This window comes from Plecotus auritus (assembly GCF_963455305.1).
Source record: "Plecotus auritus genome assembly, chromosome: 6".
NCBI lineage: Eukaryota > Metazoa > Chordata > Mammalia > Chiroptera > Vespertilionidae > Plecotus > Plecotus auritus.
In genome coordinates, this window is record NC_137773.1 from 161,605,597 (window position 1) to 161,633,351 (window position 27,755).

Here is a 27,755-nt window from a genome sequence, read left to right on the forward strand (position 1 = left end):
AACAACACCCTAGAGAGAACAATGATGCTCTTAAAATCTTCCAGTTTGGAGCTATGGTCGTCGAACTCAGAAGCTGAAAATGCCATATTGTCACCAGGCACAGCCAAAAACTATCATGCATTAATGGAACAAGCCCAATCCAAGCCGTTTCTCATTCAAGTATGGCCTTTTCAATGCATCCTCCCAAATTCAGCCTGAGGGCTCCCCACAATCTGGGTTTTTCCATGAGTTAGACTTGGACAAGTTTTATAACCTGCAGAGTGAAGCCCAAGGATGCTTATCTCCGGGCTCATCCTGCAATAAATGTTCCCGATTTAGTGGTTACAATGAGGGACCGTCCACAGACAGCAGTTTCAGCCCACTGGCGCCTGTTAAATCTACGGTGGTGATAACAGCAAGGACGTTGAAACTCCGAGGCCAGACACTGCCTACTAAAAAAATCATTAAAGGCCTGGGTGGGGGCAGGTGGCGGGTATAGAGGGTCATTGGGGGAGAAAGGGGACATCTGTAATACTTTCAACAACAAAGATAAAAATATAAAATAAATAAATAATTTTTTAAAAAGTCATTGAATGCTGTTAGTTGTCTCCTAAAGCCCACCACCGAATGATGGTCATGGGACATGGCCATTTTCTATCCATGATCTCAGGTGAGCTCACGCGGATGGCAGCTTAAACTGAAAGGGCATGCCAGCCGAAAGGGAACTTTAATGGAATCCACTTGCTATTTAAGCTGGAAGGAGAGCCCATTCCAGAGAGAACAGATGAAATTGAACTTGTTGAGGGGTAAGGTTTGGGAACAAAGCCAAAGTTGCTTTAGATGGTGCTTGTAGGAAACCTCACCATTACATGTTACTCTCAAAGGTATGCCCTCCCCCCACCCCCCACCCCCAGGTCACCACAGCCGAGAAAGCAGAGGTCTTCCCAGTGCCTGTCTGGGGCTATCATGTCTAAGATCTACAATAATGCAGCGAAGCACGGCTCTCGGCTCTCGGCTGCAGGCAGGGAGATAACTAATGCATGAGCCTTCCATCATTTCCAGCGAGTTAGGGGCAAATTGTTCATTATGTGGAGAGCCAGAGTTCTGAGGCAGGAATGACAGCCCTAACATTTTCACCAGGCCTTATTATCCCCCTCTCCCAACCCCAGCCTCCTCGCTAGACCTCTTGGGGATCTCTAATGAGCTCTTCGAGAGGCAAGATTCTTATTATCCACGGAGAATGGGCTTCCAACTGACGGCTGTGAAACAGCCTACCTTTTCCTGCTGTGTGCCTTCTTCCCGAGCAAACCTCTCCACAGGCTCTGCTGTAAGCTGAAAAAGGAACTTTCCGAGGGTACAAAGGAGTGTTTGCATTGCCCGGCTATCTGGCTTGGCAAAGAAATCACGCCAGACACAGGGGAAGAAGATGAATAGGGATGAGGTGGGGAGAGGCCTTGTCTCTACATGATCTCCTGGGCAGCTTCTATTTTGACCCAGCTTAAATGATGTGAGGTTGATGGAAATCCAGATAGACATGGAAGATCATCAAAAGTTTGGGTGTCTAGTAAGGTTGGGGGATGTAGGTTATTGGTTGCACCAAAATGGCTGGGAATTGGGCATTATCTGGCATGTATGTGCATGTGTGTGTGTGCATATGCATGTGTGTAAATGCAAAGCTATGCTTATACCAAGCATCTTGGAAAACTGTGAGTATGGTTCAAAAAAAACACAAAAAAACAGGCTTTAAAAGTCAGGTAATTGGTCCAACAGATGTGTCTCAGTGGTTGAGCATTGACCCATGAACCAGGAGGTTACAGTTTGATTCCCAGTCAGGTCACATTCCCGGGGTTTCGGGCTCAATCTCCAGTAGGGGGCATGCAGAAGGCAGTTGATCAATGATTCTTTCCTATCATTGATGTTTTATCTCTCTCTCCCTCTCCCTTTGTCTCTCTGAAATCAATAAAAACATGTGTGTGTTTTTTAAATTAAGCCCTGGCCTGTTCATTTCAGTGGTTAGAGCATCGGCCTGCAGACCAAAGGGTCAAAGGTTCAGTCCCACGTCAAGGGCACATACCTCCATTGCAGATTCCCCAGCCCCAGGAGGGGCGCATATGGGAGGCAGCCAATCAATGTGTCTCTCTCACATCGATGTTTCTCTGTCTCTCTCCCCCTCTTCCCTCCCTTCTATTCTCTAGAAATCAATGGGAAAAAATATCCTTGAGTGAGGATTAAAAAAAAATTAACTCAGGTAATTGAAATGCTAATCTAAGGTTGTCTGTGGTTCCCTTAGCAAGAGGCAGGGGCAGTGGCTATTAGGATGACTAATGAGGAGAATGCACCAGGGAAGACTCTGTTGGCAAAGGCTGAAGAGTCTGGCCCCTTACCTGTCATTTACCAACATCATGCCTCTATTTTCTTACTACCTAAACTGAAACTATTGTTCGAAACTTTGATGCAGGTTTTCATTTATTTAACTTTCAACAAATATTTACTGAATTCCTATATTCCTTATCAGTGAAACACTCATTCATAAAATATCATCTGGGAGCTTATTAAAAATGCAGAAGCCCAGGACCCAGCCCAGCCTGACTGGATCAGAACCTGCATTCTAATGAGATCCACAGGTAATTGGTATGCATATTAAAATTTTAGAAGCACTGGACTGTGTGATGAACATTTGTTGTATAAATAAATAAAAGGGTGAAAGAACGCTCTTGGCTCACAAGATAGGGTAACCCAGCTTTGCTTTATGGATGTAGGGAGAACGCCCTCAGTGCCATAAGTCATGTGGGCAGGCTTGGCACCAAAACCCATTGGGACCTTTGAAGCAAAGAACAAAGTTAAAGTGGGTGAATAGGAAAAGTGAGACCTCTGTGAGCTGAGGGAGGGAGGGCTGCTGCCCAAATTTTATTATCCTGAGGGGGATTGAAGAGCTTGTCTTGATGTGGGGGGTCATTATCCAAGGGCTTACTTTGGTGTTTGGCATGTAGCAGGCTGTATGTTAGGTTCCAGGTGGTAAGTTTGTGTTGGACTCAACCAAATGAGTTGAGGTTGAAGGTCAAGCCAGGGCCTGGGTTACAGTCAGGCAGATAACCCCTGAAACACCTGGGCTATGCAGATTGGCTTGGGCCTGAGCTCTAGGTGACACACCTGCTAGGCCAGCAAGAATAATGCCAGATCACATCAGTGGTGGGTTGAGGAAGAGTTTTTTGTGTGTGTGGCTCTGAGCTTCTAGTAATATCCTAGTTGCTCTAGTCAGGTTGGGCCCAAGGCTTGGAGGCCTGAATTGCAGGTTACCAACCAATGAGGCAGACTGAGTAGAGTTTAGGGAAAGGCTGTGCCATGCTCTGGCCCAAATGGAGGTGAGTGGTGGAGGGAAACAAGAATAGCATCCCTGCACAGTCCTTTGGAGAACAAAAGGGCTGGATGTTGTAGAACTGAAGGCCGGGAATTAACACGTGTTACTACAGCAAAGTTGCAAACTGCCCCCAGGGAAGGATGCATCTATTCTTCCAGCTTGCTCAGTGTTACTATTCTGCCTAGATTACCCAGGGGGCTCTCTGACAAATGAAACACAAGAGCTATGCAGACAGTTGTTCCCCGGGCTTCCTGATTTGCTTTGATTATATTGCTTTTCTGCTGAAATCTTTTGATTAAAAGATAGTTTGTCTCAGTACCTGTAAGAAAACTGAGGTGATGAAGTGGTGGGGCAGGAATAATTTGGCCAGAAATCCCTGTCTATGATCAGATGTAAATGCTTTCTGATGAGACTAAACCAAGTTCATAAGGATCTGCTTTTGTCTGCCAAAAAAATCCTGCTCCTCATTATCCTTAGGTTCATCATTTCCCCACTATCATTCTTGGATAACTGCCCCGTTCCACTCTCAAGCCATGGTGTTCCATAGGCTCCTTCATTCTGGGTTCCAGGGATGGGCATCCCATTTTTCTAGCCACAGTGATTGACTCAGGGTTGAGCACATGCCCAAGGCAATCATCTCAACTCCTTTATCTTCTCTTCTCTTCTAGTTTAACTACTGGACCTGTTACCAGGTTGGTTTTCTGAGACTTCATTCTGGAACGTCTCTCAAATTGATAAGGGAATCTTTCTGATGTACTGGGCACTGGAAGCATATAATCCTAGTGTTCTTTTAAACCAGTGTGGGAAGAAGACCTGCTTGGAAGTAAGGCCATAATGAAGAGCAAAACTCAGAAATGAGTATAAGAGAGAGAGGCAGGGAAAAACAGAGAAAGATTGAGAGAGAGAGAGGGGGTCCTGTTGCTACCTCTGAGCCTTTGACTTTAGCAATGTCTGATCCTGAATATTTCAGTTATATCAGCCAAGAAATTCACTTTTACCCTTTGAACCTCTTGGTAGTCTATCTCTTGCAACTGAGAATTGAACAGGATGCTGGGGTACCAGCAGACCCTTCTGACACTGTCCCATTGGAACAGTCATTTTCAAGGTCAGCCATCCTTTGGAGGCAGTACTGGCTGAATCATTTTAAAAATTAGGAAATAGACTTAAATGTTCAGCAAGATTGCCCTTCAACCTTTGGGAAACTGCAAGTTAATAAGGCTAGTAGTTTTTATTTATTTAATGTTTCCTCTGTCTATTCATTGAATTAATTATTGCTGATATGTTAGCACCTTATGATAATACAATAAGAAAAGCACTGTTATCTCAGAAAACTGTGGTCCAGAATGGTCAAGTCATTCACCTTAGGTCACACAGCCAGTGGTATATCTCCCTCACTTTGGAAAAAGAAGGAGAAGCCTCATTCCATTGATTCCTATCCCCCCTTGCCCCCTGCCCCCCATTGATTTTTAAAGCCAAAATGCCTGATTGGCTTTTGAGCCATTTAATTAGAAAATCATATTTGAGAACTCACTACATATCAAGAGGTTCCATGGGCAGGGTTATTGAAGCACTTTATGGAAGGTTGGGTCCTAGTGAAAACATTAAAAAATGGGCTGTCTTCTGGGGTAGCTTGGGCTTCGGCATCAGGGAATTATTGAACTCGAATGTAGTCAGCATTTGTGCTTTTGCACAAGGATGAATAATAGAGCATCTTTTCCTGTAACTATTTAAGGTGTTCAGACAAAGCAGCCACTAGGAGCTATAGACAAGATGTTACCATTTAATAAGGCACACAGAGAATGCTACAAATCTCATCAAGTTAACCATCCTTTCGCTACAATATAAATCAAGGGTTTTGCTTGGTAGGGATAAGAAGAGCAGCAGAATTGGAGCCATGCAGAATCTTACTTTTCTCCCAGGGTCCTGACTTTTTTTTACCCACTAGCGTCTTCACTTTTCTGCATCTCAGTTCTTCCCAACAGTGTTAGTTATAACCTAACTAACACTCGAGGGCCATTATGCTAAGTAGACATATGGAAAGTGCCTGACACAGTAGCCACTCGACACTCTCTCCCTCCCCAGCGAGAATTTATGGCGAGCAGTAAATGTATTGCTCCCCAAAAACCTAGCACTTCTCAAAATCGATCTGTTAACCTTTGACTGGATGAAAGACCTTCTGATTCACATGATTTGTCGACCTCTTATTTGTGTGCTTATTTTTAATCCATGTAACTCAGTAAAAATTTTAACATAAAAATGCTGGGTCAAGATGTAGTCAGAAATTTTGTTTCCAAGTTAGCAAATTCACTTCTACTGTTTCCGAGGGGGAGAAGAGGATAAAAATGGGAAAACAATGTTTCTATTACATTTCGTATCCCTGAAGGTAATGCACATTAAAAATATTGAATAATTAGAAGACAGTGGAAGAGAAAAGAAAATAAGCTTTAGCATTCAATGATATAAAGAGTGTTGACCCTTAAAGTCATTGAGTTATGTAGACTGAGCAATGTTTCCTAGTAGACACAGAGTTAGTGTTAGCATATGAACCAACACACTCTGGATTTTAGAATAAGGAAAAGGAAGGAACAGTGAAAGAGTTGAGTAGATATTTGGAAATGCAGCCAAAGCTTGGTGCTACCTCAATTGACCAATGAAAATGCTAACCAACAGGAAAAGGACTGGGAAGATTTTGTTCACCTTCTCAAGAGTGGGGGTGGGGGGCGGTGGGGGGAGGTGGGAAAGGGGTCATGGTGTGTGTATGTGTGTGTGTGTGTTATTGTGCAGGGTTGTGGGAGCAGAACAAGTGTAGGGAGTAGAAGGGGCTGGCAAACAGTTTCTGGTAGCATTCTCCTGATTCCTTTAAGAACAAGGCCCGGAGTGAGAGCTTTTCCTCCTCACAATTGCACTGACTGAGTGCCAAGCAGAGTTTGAACAACCAGAACTTCACTACCCCTCCCTACTTTTCTGCACTTTTCTCATTTGGAATACTCTCTCCAAATTGGAGCAGCTGATGTCAAAACCCTAATGTTGCTACTGATAAGACCCAACCAGGCCAGTGATGACAGGAACAAAATGGGACATGTCAACCCCTGAAAGTTGTCATAAAAAAAATGTCCATTAAAAATAGTTCCTCATACGTAACTGACCAGAGACGCTGATCGGCATTGGACATGAATCAATAGTCATTTGTTATGTACTTCATGTTGAACGTTACATGTTTGTCATGAGAATTCACTTTTTGGAAAGGCAGGAGATAGGACTAGCTAAAAGGTTCACAGTAAGCTTAATCAATGTCATCCAAAAGCATTTTTAAATAATTAGCAGACACCAAGATGCTCATTACTTTGGTTGAGGTTTTTTGGAAAAAGTACTGTAAACACTCTCAAAGTAAAACTAGTAAAGGATATAGGAGAAAACATTCTGTCTCTCTTAGAGATCAAAAGAGGGTCAGCCAACCTTTCCTCTGTCCCCGACAGCAGGGAGGTTTCCCCAAGGCTGAGCTAACTCCTTTTGTGTGTGGCCAATGGAGGTGGGGGAAGAACCCCCTGTCTAAAGGTTCTTCTTACTTCCTGCGATGTCCTCTCCTTTTTTTGGAATTCTGACCTCACTTAATCTAAAGTACAACAGTACATCACAGAGAGAGGCAGTTGGCTCCCCAAAGACAGGCAGGAATGCTCCAAGACATTGCAAGAGGTTAGGCAGGTGCTTTTCTTAGGCAGCTGATGTGTTATTCCACTAATAGCCACAAGTGGCCGCCAACCTGGGGTGTGGAGTGTGGCCCCAACCACCAGGTCATAATGCCTAGTTTTATTCCTGCCTAATAGGGACTCCATAGCCAACACACCGCAGTGACACCAATCAATGCATCATTTCCTTAGGCACCTGTACCATTAAGACAGTGGTCGGCAAACTCATTAGTCAACAGAGCCAAATATCAACAGTACAATGATTGAAATTTCTTTTGAGAGCCAAATTTTTTAAACTTAAACTTCTTCTAATGCCACTTCTTCAAAATAGACTCGCCCAGGCCGTGGTATTTTGTGGAAGAGCCACACTCAAGGGGCCAAAGAGCCACATGTGGCTCGCGAGCCGCAGTTTGCCGACCACTGCATTAAGAGATTGTCAATCCACATGCCTAGTCACACAGATTTTAAGCTAATATTAAGTTGGCCATTTATATTCTGCCAGTGCCTTCCGGGGGCTTCCCCAGAAGCATGTCCTGAGATGTGGGGCAGTTTCACCAGGAAGTGTTGCCAGGAAGACTGATAGGTGAGTGGAAAGAGAGGAGGGAAGCCAGGCTAGGGTACCTGAACAAGTACAGTTCCACGGAAGGTGACTGATTCGTTCTTCAGGGGAGCTGTGAAGCAGTGAAGAACACACCTCAGAGATGTCCCAGTCAGGCATGAGGGCACTGGAGCTTTGTTCCTGTGGATCTGTCAGTGCTTAAGGGCTGCGACTGGAGGCAGAGTTTTTCAGATGTTAGAGTTGCTGGCAGGCCAAACCAGTTCCTGCCACCTGAGGGCAGTTCTCATCAAAGAGCCACAGAAGCAGACTATTGGGAAAGTACCCAGGAGGCCACGCGCACAGGCACGGTCCAGGGTCTGCTGGATCCGGGTGAGTACAGGCTAACGAGGTACTGAGCACCTTACCTGCATTGCATCCAGCTTAGGCTCTGTGACTTTTAAAGTGGAATCTCCTATTATCTCCATTGCACAGATGCGGAAGCTAAGCCTTCGAAAGGTCAAGTCCTTGGTCTGAGATCATCCAAGAGAAATCATGAGCTGCCATCCTAACCCAAGTCCATGTGAGCCAAGCACCCAGATCCTTCCCAGTGCTCACTTCTAGTTTCATGTGTAAATACATTTAGGGAACTTTAGACTTTGAGTGATTTGTTTCCTGATCCTTAAACAATTCACAGTATGTACCTATATACTCATTAGGAAAATTACAACTATTTCCCTGGGTCATGTAAACAACTTTTCTGCACGTGGGAAGATGGTTAAAATGTCCGTGGCAAGTCTCCATGGCTCAAGAGATAAAACCAGTGTGTGCACAGAATTAATTCATGCCATTTTAGTCTTTAAAGTATGATAGCAACTTAAATCAGCATTATAGGAACAGATTCATAAAAAGAGCAAAGTGAATATGAGTTATACTCTCTATCTTGAGGCGAGGGACAGAATCTTTATATTTGGGAGATATTTTCTTTTATTCACTACTTATGAAGTTTTTTTTTAAGATGGCCATTTGTAGTTATATAAAGCTACACTCTATAATTCACGTAATTCCTGCTCTTTGCCATGTAAACGTAATTACTGAGAACAATCAATTTGTTCCCATTTAATAAAGGACTAAATTAAGAATAGCAGAGTACACTGCCCTGAGCCTGGAGGGCATGAGGGATGTCCACAAAGCTCCTCTGGCCTCAGGAAGAATGATTTCCTCTCCTGCTTCCCATGCCAGTGACTGAGGTTTGTCTGTCTGCTGGGTTGGACCTGGCTTTCAAGGAGCCTGCTGGGGCAGCCAGCTAAATCCTGGGATGGGGCCTAGACTCGCTCTGGAATTCAGGTTCTGCAGTCTGAGGTCATTTTCATGAGACTACCTCACACAATTCTTTCTTCTCCAGCTTGTTGGATATCGTGATTTTTTTGTATTTCATGGCCCTAATTTTTCAGGTCTCCCTATGTGTGTGCTTTGGTATTGCACTCTGTGGCAGACATACCGTAAGGTGACCCTAAGCATCCATTCCCTTATATAACCCCCTCCCCTTAAGTGTAGCCTGCACCTGTGACTTGCTTATAACAACTAGAATATGGTGAAGGTAACAGGATGCCGTTCCCTTGGTTTGGTTATGTTATAAACCTCTGTTTTAGTGAGAGAGAGAGAGAGAGAGAGAGAGAGAGAGAGAGAGAGAGAGAGAGAGACTAGCTACTGTTTGAAAAAGCAAGCTGCCTTGATGTGAACTGTCTACACATGGCAGCGGACTCCTACTGGCCACATCTAATTGCTGTGAACCTCAGTCCTACAAACACAAGGAACTGAAGTCTGCCAGTGATCACAGGAGCTTGGGAGAGAATCCCGAGGCCCAGATGAGAGCCAGCCCCCAGCCCATACTTCATTCTAGCCTGTAAGAGGACAGTTAAGGCATGCCCAAACTTCTGACCTACAGAAATCGAGAGATTAAAAATGTACTTTTTCTAATTGCCAAGTTTATGACAATTTGTTACACAGCAATAAAAAACCTGATACATCTGCCTACACTCACGGGGGTTGGGGGCTTTGACCATGTGATCTGCTTTGGCTAATGGGAATGGAGAAAACTTGACATAAGCAGAAGCTTGACAAAGGAGTCTTGCGTTTCTACATTCTTTCTTCAACTCTTGCTACCGCCAGCCACAAAAAACTCATCTGCTAAGTTGCTGGAGGGATGTGAGAGAGACAGAGGAGAGCTTTCTTTTCCCCTCCGAGTCCATCCTAGACCAGCCAGACCCCAGGCAACCTGCCAGCTGACCACAGACAGCAGAGATTACCCAGTGGAGATCATCGGAGCCCCACTCAGACCAGCAGAGCATCGCCCAGCTGACCTACAGCTTCATGAGAAATAATAAATGCTTGTCATTTCAAGCCATTAATTTTGTGGGGCTTCATTGTGCAACATTAGTGGCAATAGATCATTGCTGCAGGCAGGGACACACCAATTAAAATTGTGGGGCACTTTTGAGCTTAAACACGTGCATCATTGCCTATTTGGAACATTTTTCTTAAAATCAAAAGACTTACAAGTATAAAAGGAGAGATTCGGGGGCTGGTGAGAGAAATAATATGACCATTTGCTAGGAACGCCTGATAAAGAAAAATTTTCCAGTAGGTTGAAAATACATTTTTAATTTTCTTTAGCATTTTACAAAGCATATCTAAGGCGATAGCAACAATAGAGGCTGCTTGCATTTTTATATAAATCCTTTATAGAAGCGTTTTCATTTTCCTTCGCTTCCAAGGCGTCAAGGTCATCAGCAGCTCAGGCTCCATGTGCTCACACAGGAAGGTGTTTGGGAGGTTTGGGGAGGACGGGACCCTGTGCGGGGGGATCTGCCAGCCTCTGCCTTCCACATCACACATGGTCACAGAACTGCCAACATCTCAAAAAACCCAGGGACCCCAGGAGGACACCCGGGAACAGTCTGTTCTGGGGGAGGAATGGGGCAGGGGTGTTCGAGGCCTAGGGCTGGAATAGAAGGAGGTGCCCTCTTAGAGGCTGAGGTGAGGAGTGCGAATCGGCAGTACTTTTCCGTCCTGTGGGCCCAGGCCTTTGTCTCGCACCCCGGCCACCCAGATAATAGAAGTCCTGAGCAATGTGGGGTCAGGGGCTGCCCTTTGCAGAGAACAGCTCTGTTCCTGTCGATCCTGACGAATTCACCGCTGAGAACAATAAAACACGGGAAGCATTCTCATTCCGTTTGGTCCACTAAATGCCAGTAAACAAAATGCCCTCAGAGGATTTTTCTTTTAACTGGGTTTTGTTTCCCATTTCGGAAGAGCAAAATGATGGGATCGCTCCACGAGTCAGTCAAGTGCGTGGTTTTCTTGAAATCCCTTAGAATGTTTCTTATCTAACCTAGCTAAGTGTCGGCATATTCCGAGCTGCCTGCACTTCCCTAAACTCCACATGCATTTCTTATAAAACGTGCATTATCGGAGGAAACGGGCCTGAGGCCATAGAGGGAAGACCAGGGGAGAAACCATGGGCCTCAGAGGCGGAACTGCCTTCACTTGATGGCAGACAGAAGGGCTTCTTTGAGGTGTTTCCTGCTTCATAGGGACCCTGTCCTAGGGATTTGACCAAGTTACTGGGAGCCTCAGGAGGCCACTCTGAGGGTCACCTGACTGGTGAGAGCTCAGAGACCACAGTCCAATGACACTGCACTCTGGGGCAGTGGTTCCCAACCTTTCTAATGCCGCGACCCTTTAATACAGTTCCTCATGTGGTGGTGACCCCCAACCATACAATTATTTTCGTTGCTACTCCATAACTGTAATTTTGCTACTGTTATGAATCGTAATGTAAATATCTGTGTTTTCCAATGGTCTTAGGCGACCCTGCTAGCGGTTCTCAACCTAAGACCATCGGAAAACACAGATATTTACATTACGATTCATAACAGTAGCAAAATTACAGTTATGAAGTAGCAACGAAAATAATTTTATGGTTGGGGGTCACCACAACATGAGGAATTGTATTAAAGGGTCGCAGCATTAGAAAGGTTGAGAACCACTGCTCTGGGGGATGACATGAGTCAGTCAAGTGCATGGAGTTACCTGGCCCCTTGCCAACTGCTCACCACTTGTGAGGAGCCTGTAGGGCAATGTCAGGCACTGGGGAACTACTTGCCTTCTCATGGACTCCAACGTCTCAAAATAGTGTTTATTTGGGGACCATCCCATGTCCGTGAGGGACCCATCATTCATCTTTGACAAGCTGGGATTTCACTCCTGAGAACTTACATGTATCATCCCCCTCGAAGTAATGTTGGACTCATACAAACACTTCAGATACTCATTCCTGACATGAGCTGTCCCCAAACCAGCCGTGTTCCCTTCACAAGTCACTGACATAGGACGCAGACACAGAGAACGTGGAGGGCAAGGAAAGCAAATTCAAGTCATTGATAAGCCTTATGTTGTCTTTCAGAATCCTGACTCACGTGATGCTTGACATGCAGAACTGACTCGAGTTAAGAATATCATTCTGAAAGTGACTTTCACAGTCTGACTTAAAGGTGCTAAGGGTTTAAAGCATGTGATCCTCTAGGTTTGTTACTTCGTCCAAACCTCTCTCTACCGTTATATGAGACCAGTCTGTCATATGATTGCAAAAACTTCAGCTAATTTTTCATGTGTGAGCTCATCAGATCAATTCAGAGTATTGACCCAGACTTGGTGAGCTGTCAAAATGACTGATTTTTCTATAGAGACAAAACTTTGTTTGGAGGAAAACAAAGGTAAGCTAGTTCCAAAGGACAGCAGTTAAAAAGTCACATATTTGCTATAACACACATCTGCTACTCCTAAATGCAGTTTCTGGGCACAGGGCAGAGCTTCATAGTACAACATGAAAAAATACCATTTGTCATGTTTAGAGGAGTAATTTTTAGTTTTCAATTGAGAATATAGAGTTCATTTACTTTTAGGATAAAAGCAATAAACTGTATTTAAATTTTTGTATATTATTAATCACTGCATATATGTAGTTAAAACTCTAACATACGTCACATAACAAGAATGCTGCTATCATTTCAGGGTGTGTGATCTTCATTTTCGAAAACAACTATTGTGCTTTGACCCAGAGCATGTGTAAACTGGCAACATCCACCCCATCAAAATTATAAACTCTTTCCTGTTCATCTTGCAAACCTCAAAGCAACACCATGGCAGGAATGTAATCAACTATAATAATCCTAATTACAGTATGCAAGTTAACTATAATGACACACATAAGAATTATTTTATCACAAAGTTCTTTCCCTGAGATGTTTGAGTCTTCCCATCAACATGAAAAACAGCATTCAAGGTTAAGTATACAGTTAGCAGCACATTTCAATGGAAAAGATACACAAAATGATGCCCACTTCCACCAATGTGTGCCATCTGAAAGGTATTATAAAGATATGGAATACACTTATCATAACATTTAGTTGCTAAACATGAAGAATTGCATGTTTGGACAGAATTTTACCCAAAGTCAAGGTCAGTCTCTGAAAGCACCAAGCATCCCTTGCTCAGGCGCCCTCTGCGGCTGCATCGCCTGCCTCTCCAGTTGATTCCTGTGCTCATGAATACACAATATTAGAAAAGTGAAAGGTAAACAATAAAAGCAGCTTATAAAGAAGCGTTTCCTGCTTTCAGGTAGAAGCGGGACCTACTTCTAAAGGAATCCAGCATATCGACTGTACTCTGTTCCTTGCCATTCCAAACGAAGGAATAGCCATAAATATATTTCGCAATTTAGCAAATCAAAGAAAGGATGTGGATTCTAGGCATATTAATACTGACAGAGTTGCCTCAACAATATTATCGCCTTCACCTGTCTTAAATATGAGTGATGATTAAGGGTATTGCTGCAATTGCACATAATCAAGCAGCCCTATATTTGTTTTCGCACATCAAAATTTGTTATTTATTAAGTCATAGATGGTACCTCTAGGAAGACACTAATTCCTAGTCAGTTCCACCATTTGGGTAAACATTATAACAGTGTTTGCTAATGAGGTTCCGCTTCAGAATGCCGAAGCAGATTGTACACACTGACCACTGCCTCACCAGTCTCCACATTTCTCTAGATTTCTGAAATTCCTCCGTGAGCACTGGGTCTGGTGCGCATATTACTATGTCCTGAAGATCTCTAACGAAATACATCTGGAAGGAGACAAGGTTAACAACCAGAAAGCTCATAGGCCTGCTGCAGTCACTTCCCTGAGAAGGAACATTTTTTTTTTTTTTGAAGAAGCAAACTAAGGTTTCAAATATACATGTTCAGGTAGAGCTGGTGGATCATAACATAATTCACTGAAGTGTCTGTGCAACAAAGGTGATCTGAAAAGACTGACTCATATTCTGTCCCATACAAATATTCAGTGACTGAGCATGAGACAGATTAACAGGGATTTCATTACACAACACATAATTAAAACTCGTACAAAAGAAAGAGAAACTCTGGAAATGCAATCAAGGAAAGATGATGAGGTCTTTTAAGTTCAAGTAACAATTTCTTTGCACTAGAAGACAGTTCAGATCATCAAAACAAAATGATCCTTCTTGTTTCCTTGTAAGGGGGAGGGGGGCTTGTTACTTGAAAGACAAGGCTTTTGAAAGTTAACTTTGCTGTTGGGATGTGCCTCCGTGCACAAAGAGGTTCCTTTAGCAGGACCTAACTTCCTCTTAAAGGCTTGTTTCTTGCCTGGGAGAATGTTGATTCAGTAACTGGTAGTTAAAGGGAGGGATTCAAACTGCACACATACATTATTTTGGCAAAAGAATCCACTTATCAGTGATGGGCCTGAAGCTGCTGCTGAAAAAGACATGCATTTGCTTATTTTTGTTCGTTTTTTACTGGCTCCTAATAATCCATGCCGTTCTGGCCTGAAAGTGTGAGACGGAAATCTTCTGCTCAGTTAATGAGATTGACTGCATGCATTGAAGATCACCTTCAATACATAATGTCTCTTCTCTAACCAATGTGTGACCTCTGAAGACTATTCTTTTCTATATATTGTCATTTGATGGAGAACTTTATTGTTCAAACATTCACCACATAGCTTGGTTTATTTCTAAGTACTGCCCCTCTAGGCCTATGCCTCCTATATGATGAGAAACTGTGCCCATTCCATATATTTTAAAAAAAACACATAAAAAGTAATAGTTCAGGTTCAAATTAAATGAAATAGAAATAAAAGTTTGCTTGGTTTAAATCAACAAAACCACAGCATTTTGATTTCACGTATAAATTTCACATTTGGATGGAATTGGTTTGAAAGCTGAAAATGAAATTTGTCATTACTATATTTGCATCTATGATTTTAAATTAGATGTGAATCTGTAAATTGCACTGTATTTGTTATTACTTTGGCTTAAAGACAAAGATTCATTGACAGTCTTCAAAGGCATTAGCTAAAGGGAATTTGCATATCATTTAAGTATTAAACATGCTAATTGTAAAAAAAAGATGGATTCACATTAAAATATTTTCCCATTCTATACAAAAGGTTAGTGTTTTAACCACTGTAAATATATTGAACTAAATTCTATTCAATAGTGCTAAAAATATACCAATGTAAATAAACATAACAGAACTCAGTGAAAAGTAAACAAAAAGCCTAATTTCAGATTACTAATTATATAGCATTAAAATATTCTTTAAGGAGTTAGAAGTGCAGTCTGATTTGACAATAGGGCATATCTTGACATTACAGAAGTTGTAGAAGCCAATTGAAGATATTTTAGCCTTATAAGAATCTAGAAAGTTTCCATCGTAAATTCTTTCTATATAGGAATGGGACACTGTTTGGTATTCTGATTTCTCTTTTTAAGGGATATCTCAATGAATCAAGGAACTTCAATTTTATTATATAACTTATTTTCATTTCAAATTTTCAACAATAAAAATTTTATAACAATGTAATTTTAGTAAGGGGGGGACTTATAACAAGGAATATTGCATCTCTCTCATAGATTCTATGAACTCTTCAAAGTGCTCTAAAAACACTATAAGTTTGATTAGCAGCAAAGCATTAGCCTAATCCAAAACCCCTCTGCCCCCACTCATATGTACATATACACACTGTACATCCATATATTCAATTACTCTAACTTAAATATGACTATTTGATTGTTATTCCCAGAGGCTGTGCAAGGTTACAATACTGTCTACACTGTATCCGGGTTCAAGACCATTAGCACCCAAGTGGTTAAGAGAGAAACAATCCTTTCATTAAAACAAACAAGCAAAAAAATTCAATCACATTTTAAATATCTTTTAAGATTAAAAAATGGGAGATACAGTGAATCACCCAATATGTTATTATTTTGAGTCCTATAATTTCCTTTAACTAAAACTATTTTGTATACATGGAAGGCTAGATGTCTCTGAACTTAGCAATTCTAAGTATAAAATATTTCTTTGAAAAATATGACAAGGTGTTCATTTTTTCTGACTTGGAGGAAAGTTCTGTGAGGAGTGGGTTTTCTTCCTGCAGGTGAATTTGCAGCATCTTCTCCCAGGAGCACAGTGAGAGCCCTGTCGTCCCGTGTATAATGCATCCCAGGAATTGAGCCTCCAAGCACCGCAGGCCTCACAGAGCCTAGCACCAGACCTCCAGAAAGAGGTCCTGCCGGCACCATGGCATCGCGGTCTTTTCTCCTCCACACGCTTTTAACAGCACCCAGTCCTCAGGCATCTTGCAGTGACGGCCGAAGTCCCGAACCTGAACTTCACTGGGAGAACCAAGTTCATTCAAAGTGCAGCATTTTCATCTTTTGGTTGGGTAGTTCTTGGTCCCCCATGGATAGGAGGGATACCTAGAAGATTCAGAAGTGGAAAGAGTTCTATAGAGTCACGAATCTTTTAGCTTACACATTCCATTTCCAGAGCAGTTGCTCAGGTGTATAAGTAAATAAATCACAACAAGTAAAAAAGCGGTTCTACATGATAATAAAATGAGGAGATTTTTAGAAAGCAACCTTTTACTGATGTTCAGGGCCAACACAGTGCTTTGTCAAATTATGAACTCAATAGGAACTGATAACCGTGTATAGTGGAAAAATAAGCACCTATTCAAAGTAGCTTGTACATTTAAATGCCTATGCACATTAAATATTTATTTTATATATTCATCAGTTAATGGGGAGAGGGGAGCAATGCAAGTTGATTCAATGAAGATCTCTTTTTATCTTGCATATCCCTATTTCTCAACACATATTTCATCATTACAAAGTAAAATATTAATGTTACCTTTAAGTATATGTTTGTCATCTATTTGCTCACAGAACGCAGTTTTACTCTCACAACAACAATGAGAACATTAAGGCATGCTAGGCTGTATCTTTCTGGTAAGGAAGTTAAATGTTTATGTGTCAAATATGATTAATCATATAACCCTAGAAAGTATCTGCTTTGGGCTGGCCAAGTTTGTTTTGACCTTGTTTCATTTTCTTTATCCTGCTTTCTTCCTCTCAACTCAGGCCTACCTCCCCTTCCCAGAAGCCCAGAAATGAAGAATCCCCTATTTGGTTATGGTTTCTTGCTGCTATTTCTGTTTCTGTTACCATTTTTTAAAAACTAAAGCAGCATTTTGTGCCAGAGAGATTCTTTCTACCAACTGTCCCAGCACTATCCTCATTAATTAAATAGTTCCAGAAATCTTCCCAAAAGATAGCCAATAGCTAAATGCCAGTGGCATCTCTCTATCCCTAAACAAAGTCTTTAAGCTGAAAATGTGTCATCTCTTAGCTTAATGTGTTAGTTGCTATCTTGATGCTTTGTAGAAGTGTGTATAAATTTGAACTGACAGTCTTAAGCTGTAAACAGAAATTAGGTATATAATTCTCTGTGCATGGTAATTTAATGACATTTTGTGATGATGATGATGATAATGATGAAGATAATGAGAACAATAGCAGATCTGAGTAGACACTGGCAGAGGAGGTAAAACAATGTTTTTCATTTCAAATCATATTGCTAGGCAATTTTTCTCAACTTGCATTCCCAGTAAAAGCTGAGGAATTACTGGGCTAAACAAAGTTAACAGATTTTTTTCCTACAGTCCATCTCAGAGTCTTTAATATGGTATGTGTGTCAACATTCTTTACAAATGGAAAATTGTATGTTCAGAGTTTCCCAAATATATTTGGTCATGAAACTTTGTTTTTCAGGGAACATCTATTAATATCTCTGGTAATATTAGCTCTTCTCTGAGAGGTATTTGGGAAAACACCATCTACTGATTCTAAATACCTATACATGTTCTGTGATATTTAACATCCTCTATCTTTTGATTATAAAAGAAATCATTACTGTCACAGCTGATTTGATTTGTATTTGAAATTATGTGTATTTCCAGCTTCTAAAGTATTGGGTTCTTCTAAGTACAGCTTGAATTATTTCTTGGGAATTAATTTGGAACACCAGTAAACAAGTGATGGCTTTAAGCAAAACCAAGGGTTATTTTTACTAGTCAACTGTAGAGTCTTTCTCCCAAAATATATTCTATCATTGCTAGTAGAAGCAGAAAAGGGAGTGTTATGGTTATATGGATTTATACATGGGTGAATCATTTTCATTTAAAGCATTTTTAAGAATATTTCATATCTATCCTATGTTGCTTAAACTTGATCATTTAAATCATGCCTTCCTATTCTATTCATAATTCTGAATACAAATGTGAATAATTTTTTGCCTTTGTTATTAAGCATCTTATCTGTTTATCATAATAAGAGAATTTGCAATGTCTTTTAATACGGGAATATGTCTTTGGAAGTAGAAGTAATGTTTGATTTTATTTTTAAAATGTGATAGTAGAACTGAAAAACATAAGCAAATTTTTCAAAATCAGGCTGAAATTGTTTTGTTTTGTTTTTTAAGGAAAATTAACTCTTATAAAAAGTTATCTAAGTTCCTTAAACACCTGTTTTTTTTTCCATTAATATTTAGTTGATTTTTCTGCAAAATATGAAGACAGTTATTGCCCATGATCCTGAGTCTCTGAGAAGATACAGATTAAAAACTGACAAGTATTCCTTTTGCCCCCACTTAAGACAAAGCACTTGAAATGAGATGCTAAGAGTCAAGAACAGAGACATACACACTATCCATGGAAGGCTGAGTGTTCCCAGTCCAGGAGTAGACAGTGAAAAATTAAATCCAGGAATGGTGGAAGGCCAGTGAACATGGACATGGTGATTTCTATTAACAATATATCCTTGGAAAATGAGAATTACTCATCATTTCAGTTACAAATCAAAACAGAACTACATTTATGAAGGTAGTATTTTGGAAATATATTGCCACACCAAAAGAACAAGTAGTTGAATAATCTCATGTGTGATTCATAAGAACAATTAGTGAAACAGAAGGAAAAACAATGTTGGAAACTGAACTAACCTCACAAGAATCTAATTTCCGTATAATGACCTTCACAGGATGTTCTTGGGCCCTCTTTCTCTTGCCAGGACTATTAATAGTTATCTTTGGGGAAAACTTCTTGAATAATTTAAATCATGTCACAAGATAGTTTCACTAGTTAGAAAGGAAGGCAGTTCCTCTAGGCAAATAAAGGCCACTTTGGGAGAACAAACTCCATAAGACTGTGCTTCCTACAGCTACTTTTAGCCACATATAATGTGTATGTGGTTGCTTACTATCCATGCATATTCTGTGTGGCTTCTTGGAAAAATCAAGAGACAACTTGTGTGTAGTAGACACTGTCAATGCTCATATTCCTTCATCCTTACCACTTCGAAGCATGCCAGCCTGATTACAACGGCCAGCATCTGCATTTCTTTTCCTTGAGAGTTTCTCTGGCCTCTAGAATAGGCTTTGTTCGCTTTCCAGAAAGCCAGAAATGCCAGGTAACTAACATCCCCTGGGGAAAGGCCTCAAACAATGACTGATGGAAACTGGAGGAATAGTGAGGCCCATCTTCTACGTAGGCTCTCAGATTCCCTGGTGGGATCAAGCTCCAGTCATCTGCAATGGTAACTTGCTTGGAAACGAAACCTCTATTGAATGATCTCTTCCCCTACCAGTGCTTCCTGGAATTGCCTCTTAAATAAACTAATTGTACTCAAATCTTTGTGCCCAACACCATGTCCAACAGTAAAACTGCAGGAATCCAGAACTGAACTAAATTGATAAAATAGAGTATATTTTCAGAGCATCAATAATGGCTATAGTAGAAGATACTATACAGCCCCTGTATAGGGTACTCAAATGGCAACACATCACAAGTCCCTCTCTCACAAACATAAAGTGACCAGAAGTGATTGTTTTGCTGCATTTTCCTCTTGCATCCTATAAAAGCAGTGGGTCGATTTCAGGGATGGAAATTAAAGCTCTAATGAGTGGAACAAACAACTGCTTAATTTTTTTTAAAAAATCTAAAAATGATTTTCCATTTTACTGTGTTCACATTTTTATGGGAGTAAATTACTACTAAGTGGTCACCCTTTCTTTTCAACAATACTGCATCCATACAAAAGATGAGCAACATATATTCTACCAATGATATATCTAGTCTGAGACAAGATACTTTATAAAAGTGTTTAAAATAAAAGTTGGAAAAAGCCTTCTGGAATCAAATATAGAGAAACCAGATTTAATATCCACTGATCTCAAATGATGTTTCAAATTGGAAAGCAAACTCTAGAGCTCACCTGTTAGAAGTAAAATTGTAATAACCACTTTCCTCTAGGACTTCTTCAATCACAGTCTAAAGTTGGGGGGAAAAAAACGGATTAGCATTGAGTTAAAAGCAACAAAATAAAATCATCCAGAGGTACTGCCGAAACCTCACCTGCATCTGCTCATACGTTATTCCCTCCTCCAAGTCACAGCTGGTGGGGAGGCCTGCAATAAATGATGGAAAGTCTGACATTTGGTTCACATTTTCTTAGTTAGACTTTATTGGCAATTATGGCTCAACTGCAGGGAGATCAGGCCAGTTTTTTTTTTTTTTGTTTTTTTTTTTAATATATTTTATTGATTTTTTACAGAGAGGAAGGGAGAGGGATAGAGAGTTAGAAACATCGATGAGAGAGATACATCGATCAGCTGCCTCCTGCACACCCCCCACTGGGGACGCGCCCGCAACCAAGGTACATGCCCTTGACCGGAATCGAACCCGGGACCCTTCAGTCTGCAGGCCGACGCTCTATCCACTGAGCCAAACCGGTTCCGGCAGGCCAGTTTTTTAATGATGAAGATGAATACTTACAAACATTCCAAATAGTCTTGGCTTAGAACAGTCAAACTTTTTATTCTCTTCCTTTAATACATAGGTGCTTTTGAGGTAGCCATCACAAAATAATACACAAAGTTTAGAGTATTCCTCCATTGAGAGAGAGAGGGAGAGAGGGGGAGAGAGAGGGAGAGAGAGAGAGAGAGAGAGAGAGAGAGAGAGAGAGAGAGAGAGAGAGTGTTTGTGTGTGTAGTGATTCCAAACTGCAACTACTTGATGGGGTGAATGTTCTGGTCATTGAACTCTTCCTAGTCCATAAGGTAGAGAATAGATTTGTGCTAGAAAGAAGATAAATTTTTAGAAGGAAGCAGAAATAGACAGTAAAAGACAACAAAAGACCTGACCCTTTCCTACGGCTGCCTAGAGGGAAATAAAATGTATACATTTAATGCCAAAAGGCAATACTTGTTTTGGTGTTTGATCTGAGTATGATATGCTAACACCGTAAGCCACTCTGACGCCACCCAAAGTAACATCAACCAGCTTCCACTCAAATCAATCAACACTGACTTATGTGGATGCCCTGGGGCTCCCCTGCCCAGTTGGAGAGAGAAGAAAAAAAATGGGTTGAAGGTCAAGGGGAGGTATGAGCATGGGACAGCTGTGGGCAAACTATGGCCCGCGGGCCGGATTCGGCCCGTTCGGCTGTTCTATCCGGCCCGCGGAGCCGAAAGAGCGGAGGGTTCTCTTGCTCTCCCCTCCGCTCCTTTACTTTGAATTTATATTAGTTCACACAAACACTCCATCCATGCTTTTGTTCCGGCCCTCCAGTCCAGTTTAAGAACCCATTGTGGCCCTCGAGTCAAAAAGTTTGCCCACCCCTGGCATGGGAGGTATGAGGAAGCTTGCTTTTAAAGCCCACAGGGTCTGCTGTCTTTGCTTTTGCCCAGCCTGCTGTGACGAGGGATATTCCTGGTCTGCTCTGGGGTGGGGTGTTCAGCTGTCCTGGTCCAATCTGTCCACTCGCTCTCAGGCCACAGAGAGACTTCTGCCAGACTCTTCAGTTCACAGAGCTGCTATTGTCAGAAGGCTCGCCTACAGACTGACTCGCCTGCCTGGTAGACACTTTCAAAAGCAAATGACTTTAGACAACAGTTTATCTTTACCTTATGGATTTCTCGGGATCTATTTCACGTGAAATTCTGCCTACATGGGCTAGCTTTATCCCAGGACTCTAAGACTTAGGGAAAATTTAATAATTAATACATGAAATAATTTGCCTATATTAGGCAACCACAAAGACACAACTAAAGTGAGTATTTTCCTAGGCTGAGATGACAAGTCTTCATTTAACCGTAAACTTGACTTCAGTCCATTCCACTGAGTGATGTAACTATAGTTTACAGGGACTCAAAAACTATGGAGGAATTCTGAAACCTCAAGTAGCTTGAAAACTTCTGAGAGTTCAAATGTCACAGGAAATGTAACATTTGCTGAGCCCTTACTCACGGCCAAGCACTTTTTCCGAGTTTACACGGATCCTCACTTTAACTCTATGATACGGATACCATTTTTATCCCCATTTTATAGGAAAGGCAACTGGATGCAGAAAGGTCAAATAACTTGACCAAGATCAGCTACTAAATGGATGAGCCAAGATGTAAATCTAGGCATCAATGTCTAGAATCTGTAAAAATCTGTTCCTTTAGTCCCTATGCTATATATAGCCGCCCGATGTGAGATTTGTGCAAAAAGAAGAAAAAAATTAAGTATGTCTGATGTGGATCCTTCATATAAGTTTCAAATTGTCTCCATTTTAAATATTCAAACTCTTCATTTCTGCTTTTTATCTCCCTGGATGCTTTGGGCACTTGATTTGTCATCACCAGATAAGCAAGAAGAAATAAAAAGAAATATAATTCACCCACACGGATCCTGCTGTTTGTTTACGGTATTAATAAATGATCAAGAAGCTGCCACAACCAGGGGAAGTACATCTCAGGGTATTTCTAGATTCCTACCGTATCCCTTGGAACTACTTCCCTAGACAATCAAAATAAGCTCTATTTTTCTTTTAAATTGAAGATTATAATCTTTAAAGGTAGCTCTCACTCCAAAAGCTATATTTCTGTGAGCATCAGATTTCCCATGCTGGAGACCATTACCTGACGGTTCATTTGGGGACAGACTGTTTCCACCTGCTGAGTGATGTAATAAATGATAATCCGCCGTGAAAAAGTTGGGCTCGATCGGTTCTGGAGATCCCTGAGATAACTGGAACAGAAAAAGTAAAACCACATCATCTTTTATACTCAGAAGCAAATGGCAGGAGGCCTCTATGTGAGCTTTTCCATTTCCCTGCGTCTGCACAGAGAATTTAGTGCTCTGTGCATTTCAATCCCTTGCAAATAGATAAACACACATCTTCTTCCTTCCAAAATAACGTATAAATCAGAAACAGCCAAGTTACACCGAGAGCAAGTTAGATAATTCCCTGGTCACATGAAAAGAAGAAAAAAAACTCTACACTTTATAGCTTTATGAGAGCAAAATAAAAAATAGATAGAAAAATAATGTCACGGATTGGGACATCAAAATGTGGTTTTTTTTGTTTTTTTTTTAATCATGCGTAGGTGGAATGAACTTCAATTATAACAATATGTTTAGCCCAAATCACCAACCTTTTTCGTGTATCTGCTTTGAACAATGCCTTCTTCTTCTACCAAAGCAAACACATTTCTTAATACATTTTCATGAATAACTATTAATTAATTTTAATTTCCACACATTGATTCCCAGCACTCTAAAGGAAAGAGTAATTCACCAAATGACAGAATTTATTGAAGTTGCAATTGTTTAATGCTCTTCTCTGCAGCTGAAATTTTTAATGAAATTTTTGACTATAAACGTTTTTTATCCTCCTTTCACCTTTAATTCCAACCAGCATGTGGACTGGCCAAGGTTTAGTGCCTGTGCTAACATAATATACTTTTAAAATGTTGACTCATATTAATAAACATATGGCACAATTTGGACCATGTATTAGTGGTTACCTTGGAGTCACATACTCTGTTAATGAATTAAAATACATCATAGTGCCCTAGCCGGTTTGGCTCAGTGGATAGAGCATCGGGTGGTGGACTGAAGGGTCCAGGGTTCAATTCCAGTCAAGGGCACATACCTGAGTTGCTGGACCCAGTCAGGGTACCTGTGGGAAGCAACCAATTATTGATTTGTCTCTCTCACATCGATGTTTCTCTCTATATATATCTCTCCCTTTCCCTTCCTCTCTCTTTAAAAAAATCAATGGAAAAATATCCTCGGGTGAGAATTAACAACAACAAAAACCCATAAAATAAAATACATCATGTTCAATCACTTGGGAAAACTGTTTGGCAGTATATATTAAACTTAAACAACATATGCCTCCCCTATGACTCAGCAATCCCACTCTTAGGAAGCTACACAAAAGAAATGAGTATGTCTGTCCATCAACAGAAATGTATAAGAATGTTCATAGCAATTTTGCTCACAATAAGCCTAAACTATAAACACCCCTAATGTTCCCTGGTAGCAGGAAAATAGAGATGCTGTGTTGTGGTGTGCTTACCCAATGGACTTCTTCAAAGCAATGAGAAAGAACAGACTCTGGATACCCACAGCAAATGGGTTGAGCAAAAGAACCAGAATCAAAAGAATACACAGTATCTGACTTCACTGATATACATTTTCACAATCAGGCAAAACTAACTGATGGTGATAGAAATCAGGAAAATAAGTGCATTGTGGCAGGGGCCAGGAAAAGGCAGGCAGGAGCCTTCTGGGGGAGTAGAACTGTTCTGTGTCAGTGTAGGTGGTGGTCACATGGGGGAACACATCTGTTAAAGTTCAGGGAGCTGTAAATGTATCTCTGTGCATTATGCATTTTATTCCTTAATAAAAACATTTCATATTAGCAACTTATATCCCATGAATGCACTTTGGATGCTGTAAATACAAACCATTTGTGTTTTTCAATCTTCATGTTGCCAAACACTACACTTTAGAAAAAAAATATAGTTCCATACTTTTACATTCCTGAAAACATAGTGTTAAGGAAGTTCGTTGCTGCTTGTTTAGTTTCTAGATCATTTTAGTGAAAACATTAGAAAATATCTATATTTTTTAAAAGATGCGATTTATCATAAACTCATATTCATTCATATTGATACTTCCTATTCTAATTTGAGTGACTATCTTCTATCTTGTTTCTCCTTCCTCTCATACTGGAAGTTCTAGTTCCCACAGACACCTACACAATGACTCAGATGCTTTATTCCTCTGCAGCTCTGGCCAAGGTGGAGTCCACAAGAATGAAGACCAACTCAGGTGAGTTATAAAGAAGGACCTTCATTTGCTAGAAAAGGGATTTTCCTTTTTATTTATTTATTTTTAATTCCTCTCTATAGCCTGCTGGGTCATAGCCACAGTGATCCCATAACGACCCCTTCAGACTAGGGACCTGGTCCCTAAGTTTCAGGAGAAGTTCCAGAGGGGAAGGTGGGAATCAAATGCGTTTGACATGCCCTCACCACTCGCTGCTTCCAGGGCCCTGGTGGGTGACGGTGTCAGTCAAAGGCTAGTTGACCACTCTTCCGTGGTTGTACAGGGGATGAAAAATCCATCTCTGAACAAAAGTCATCGTTAACAAGAGATTATGCCAGAAAGGAGGAAACACAGAGGCCACTGGTTCTTCTCATTTAGATTTAGATGGGGCAGGAGGGTTTCCTTCTACATTCACATATGAATATATTATATGGAACCAACATAGAATATATTATACAGAATACACAGGTAATATAGTCTATGTTCAACAACTACACATTAAGCACCTACCATGTGCCAGGCACTGTGCAAGACCCTGAGGGAATCAAAGAAGAATAAGACACACTTACTGCCTTTGGGAAAAACAGGAAAGTAATGCAGATGACAAGGTACTTAAAACACAGCAACATGTGTGAAAAGGGACTGAGGTACGGGGAAAGGGAGATGAATTCTGGACAGGGAAAATGATGGAAGGTTTTTACGGAGGACTTGGCTTCTCAGTTCGGTGGCGAGGGATAGAAAATACGTTGACATCCCAGGATGAAGATTTCTTTAGCTCCTAGGAGATGAGGACCGACTGATCAGGAAGGTAGACACTATGGTGCGTGAACCACCACAAGCTCATATCAGAGGAAGGGACTGGAGCTCTCTTCATAGGAGAATTTAATCTGCCTCTTAACCAAGTTGAAATTAAAGATGAATTGATGCCCCTTTAGGTCCCCTCACCCATGCTCCCTGAACACCCGCCACCACCCATCCATCCCTGCTTCTACTGCCCCAGACCAAGGACAGAAGGCAGGTGCTCTAATGAGAGATGCCGCCTTAATACAGAAGCAGGCAGATAAGGTTGGGGTGCAATTTAACGAAAGGAAGTCTCTCTTCTATTAGGAGAGAAAAGACAGCAGGGAAGGGATCAAAAGTGAAAACCTAAGTAATCAAAGAGAAAATGATTTGCTTTGAAGACACGCACGGATGGAAAATTACTTCAGGGGAAGAGCCGCGCCACCTTTGTGCATCAGACCGTTCGTGCCTGGCACTTTCATCTCCTAAAGCTGGGATTTCTGTTAAAATGAATTTTGTGTACAACCAGGGTTATTCTGAATATCATTTTAATAAGGATCTAAAAATCTTTTCATCTTTTCATGGGAGATTAGAGCTTCTGTCTTTTTAAAATTTATTGGTATGAGTGAGATGATATAGAAATATGTTAAAATAAATATTGATCTGCGGTCTCCCTCACTTCTGTTTTGATCTCCCCTAGCTTTGTTGCTTGGCCTTATTTGCCAACACAGCCCACGGAAGAAACTTGGCTCTCGAATCTCTGGTGAGGTGGGGTTTAGGCTTTGTTTACTTGCTGCTGTGCCTTTTATTTTTTCCATCTCCTGTGTGTGTATGTGCAGCCACCACTGATGTAAGGTAACAAAGCCAATACACTGTCTGAATTTCTTATCAAAGAGCCCATCGTCCTGCCTGAATAATGAGCACATTTATGTCTAAGATTGGAGACACTGAAGGAAAAAGAAACCTTAAAAAATACCATTAGAAGCATGACTGTGCCAACGTTTAAGTGTCTGATGAAACTTTTAAAAATTATATGAAACTAGTGGCCCAGTGCATGAAATTCATGCACATTAAAAGGGGATTAATTAGAGGAAATAATTTAATATTGCTATTTGCCCTTTCTCTATAATAGAAGTGTCAGAGATGAAAGAAAATCAGTAAAATGTATATGAAAACCTTCCTCCTGTCAGAGTCTGGGGCACACCACACCATGGGACCCAGAGTCAAGTCCCCGCCCACCCACATGTGCCTCAAAATCGCAGGAGACCCAGACCCAGCCGCCGCCCTCATTGGGCTAGATTCAGACCTGGCCAGTCCCACCCTTGTCAAGCCCCACTGGGTAGGGGACGTAGCCTCAGGTCCCTTGGCCTGGCGTCAGGATGGGGGGCGTGGCCTGAGGTCCCCCAGCCCAGACCGGGGTGGGGGGCATGCCTTGAAGTCCCCCGTTAAGCCCCGCCAGGTGGGGGACACGGCCTGAAATCCCCTGTCAAGCACTGCTGGGTGGGGGGCATGGCCTGAGGTCCCCTGTCAAGCCCCGCCAGATGGGGGGGCACAGCTTCAGGGCCTGCAGCCTGGCACTGGGAGGGGGGGCACAGCCTCAGGTCCCCCGTCAAGCCCCGCTGTGCAAGGGGCGTGGCCTGAATTCCCCTGACCCACCACTGGGGGTGCACCTTGAGGTCCCCTGTCAAGCCCCGCCAGGCAGGGGGTCGCAGCCTCAGGTCCCCTGGCCCAGTGCTGGGGAGGTGCTGGGGTGGGGTTGTGGCCTGAGGTCCCCCGGCCTCGTGCTGGGGTGGGGGGCATGGCCTGAAGTCCCCTGTCAAGCCCCA

At 41.6% G+C, this 27,755-nt stretch overlaps 1 protein-coding gene across 2 annotated transcripts in view; it reads right to left on the reverse strand.

The window, feature by feature from the left end:
- Positions 1–13,834: 13,834 nt before the first annotated feature.
- NEK10 (NIMA related kinase 10) overlaps positions 13,835–27,755 on the reverse strand; it is a 158,941-nt gene continuing 145,020 nt past the window's right edge. The window contains exons 34-37 of one of the 2 annotated variants that reach the window (XM_080673185.1): positions 22,950–23,058; positions 20,401–20,453; positions 20,261–20,316; positions 13,835–16,408 (exon numbers count right to left, since the gene is read on the reverse strand). In XM_080673185.1, the coding sequence (XP_080529311.1) occupies positions 16,360–16,408; positions 20,261–20,316; positions 20,401–20,453; positions 22,950–23,058 (267 nt within the window). In that variant the 3' untranslated portion in view covers positions 13,835–16,359. The remainder of the gene's footprint in view (positions 16,409–20,260; positions 20,317–20,400; positions 20,454–22,949; positions 23,059–27,755) is intronic. The other variant, XM_080673186.1, reaches the window with a different exon arrangement.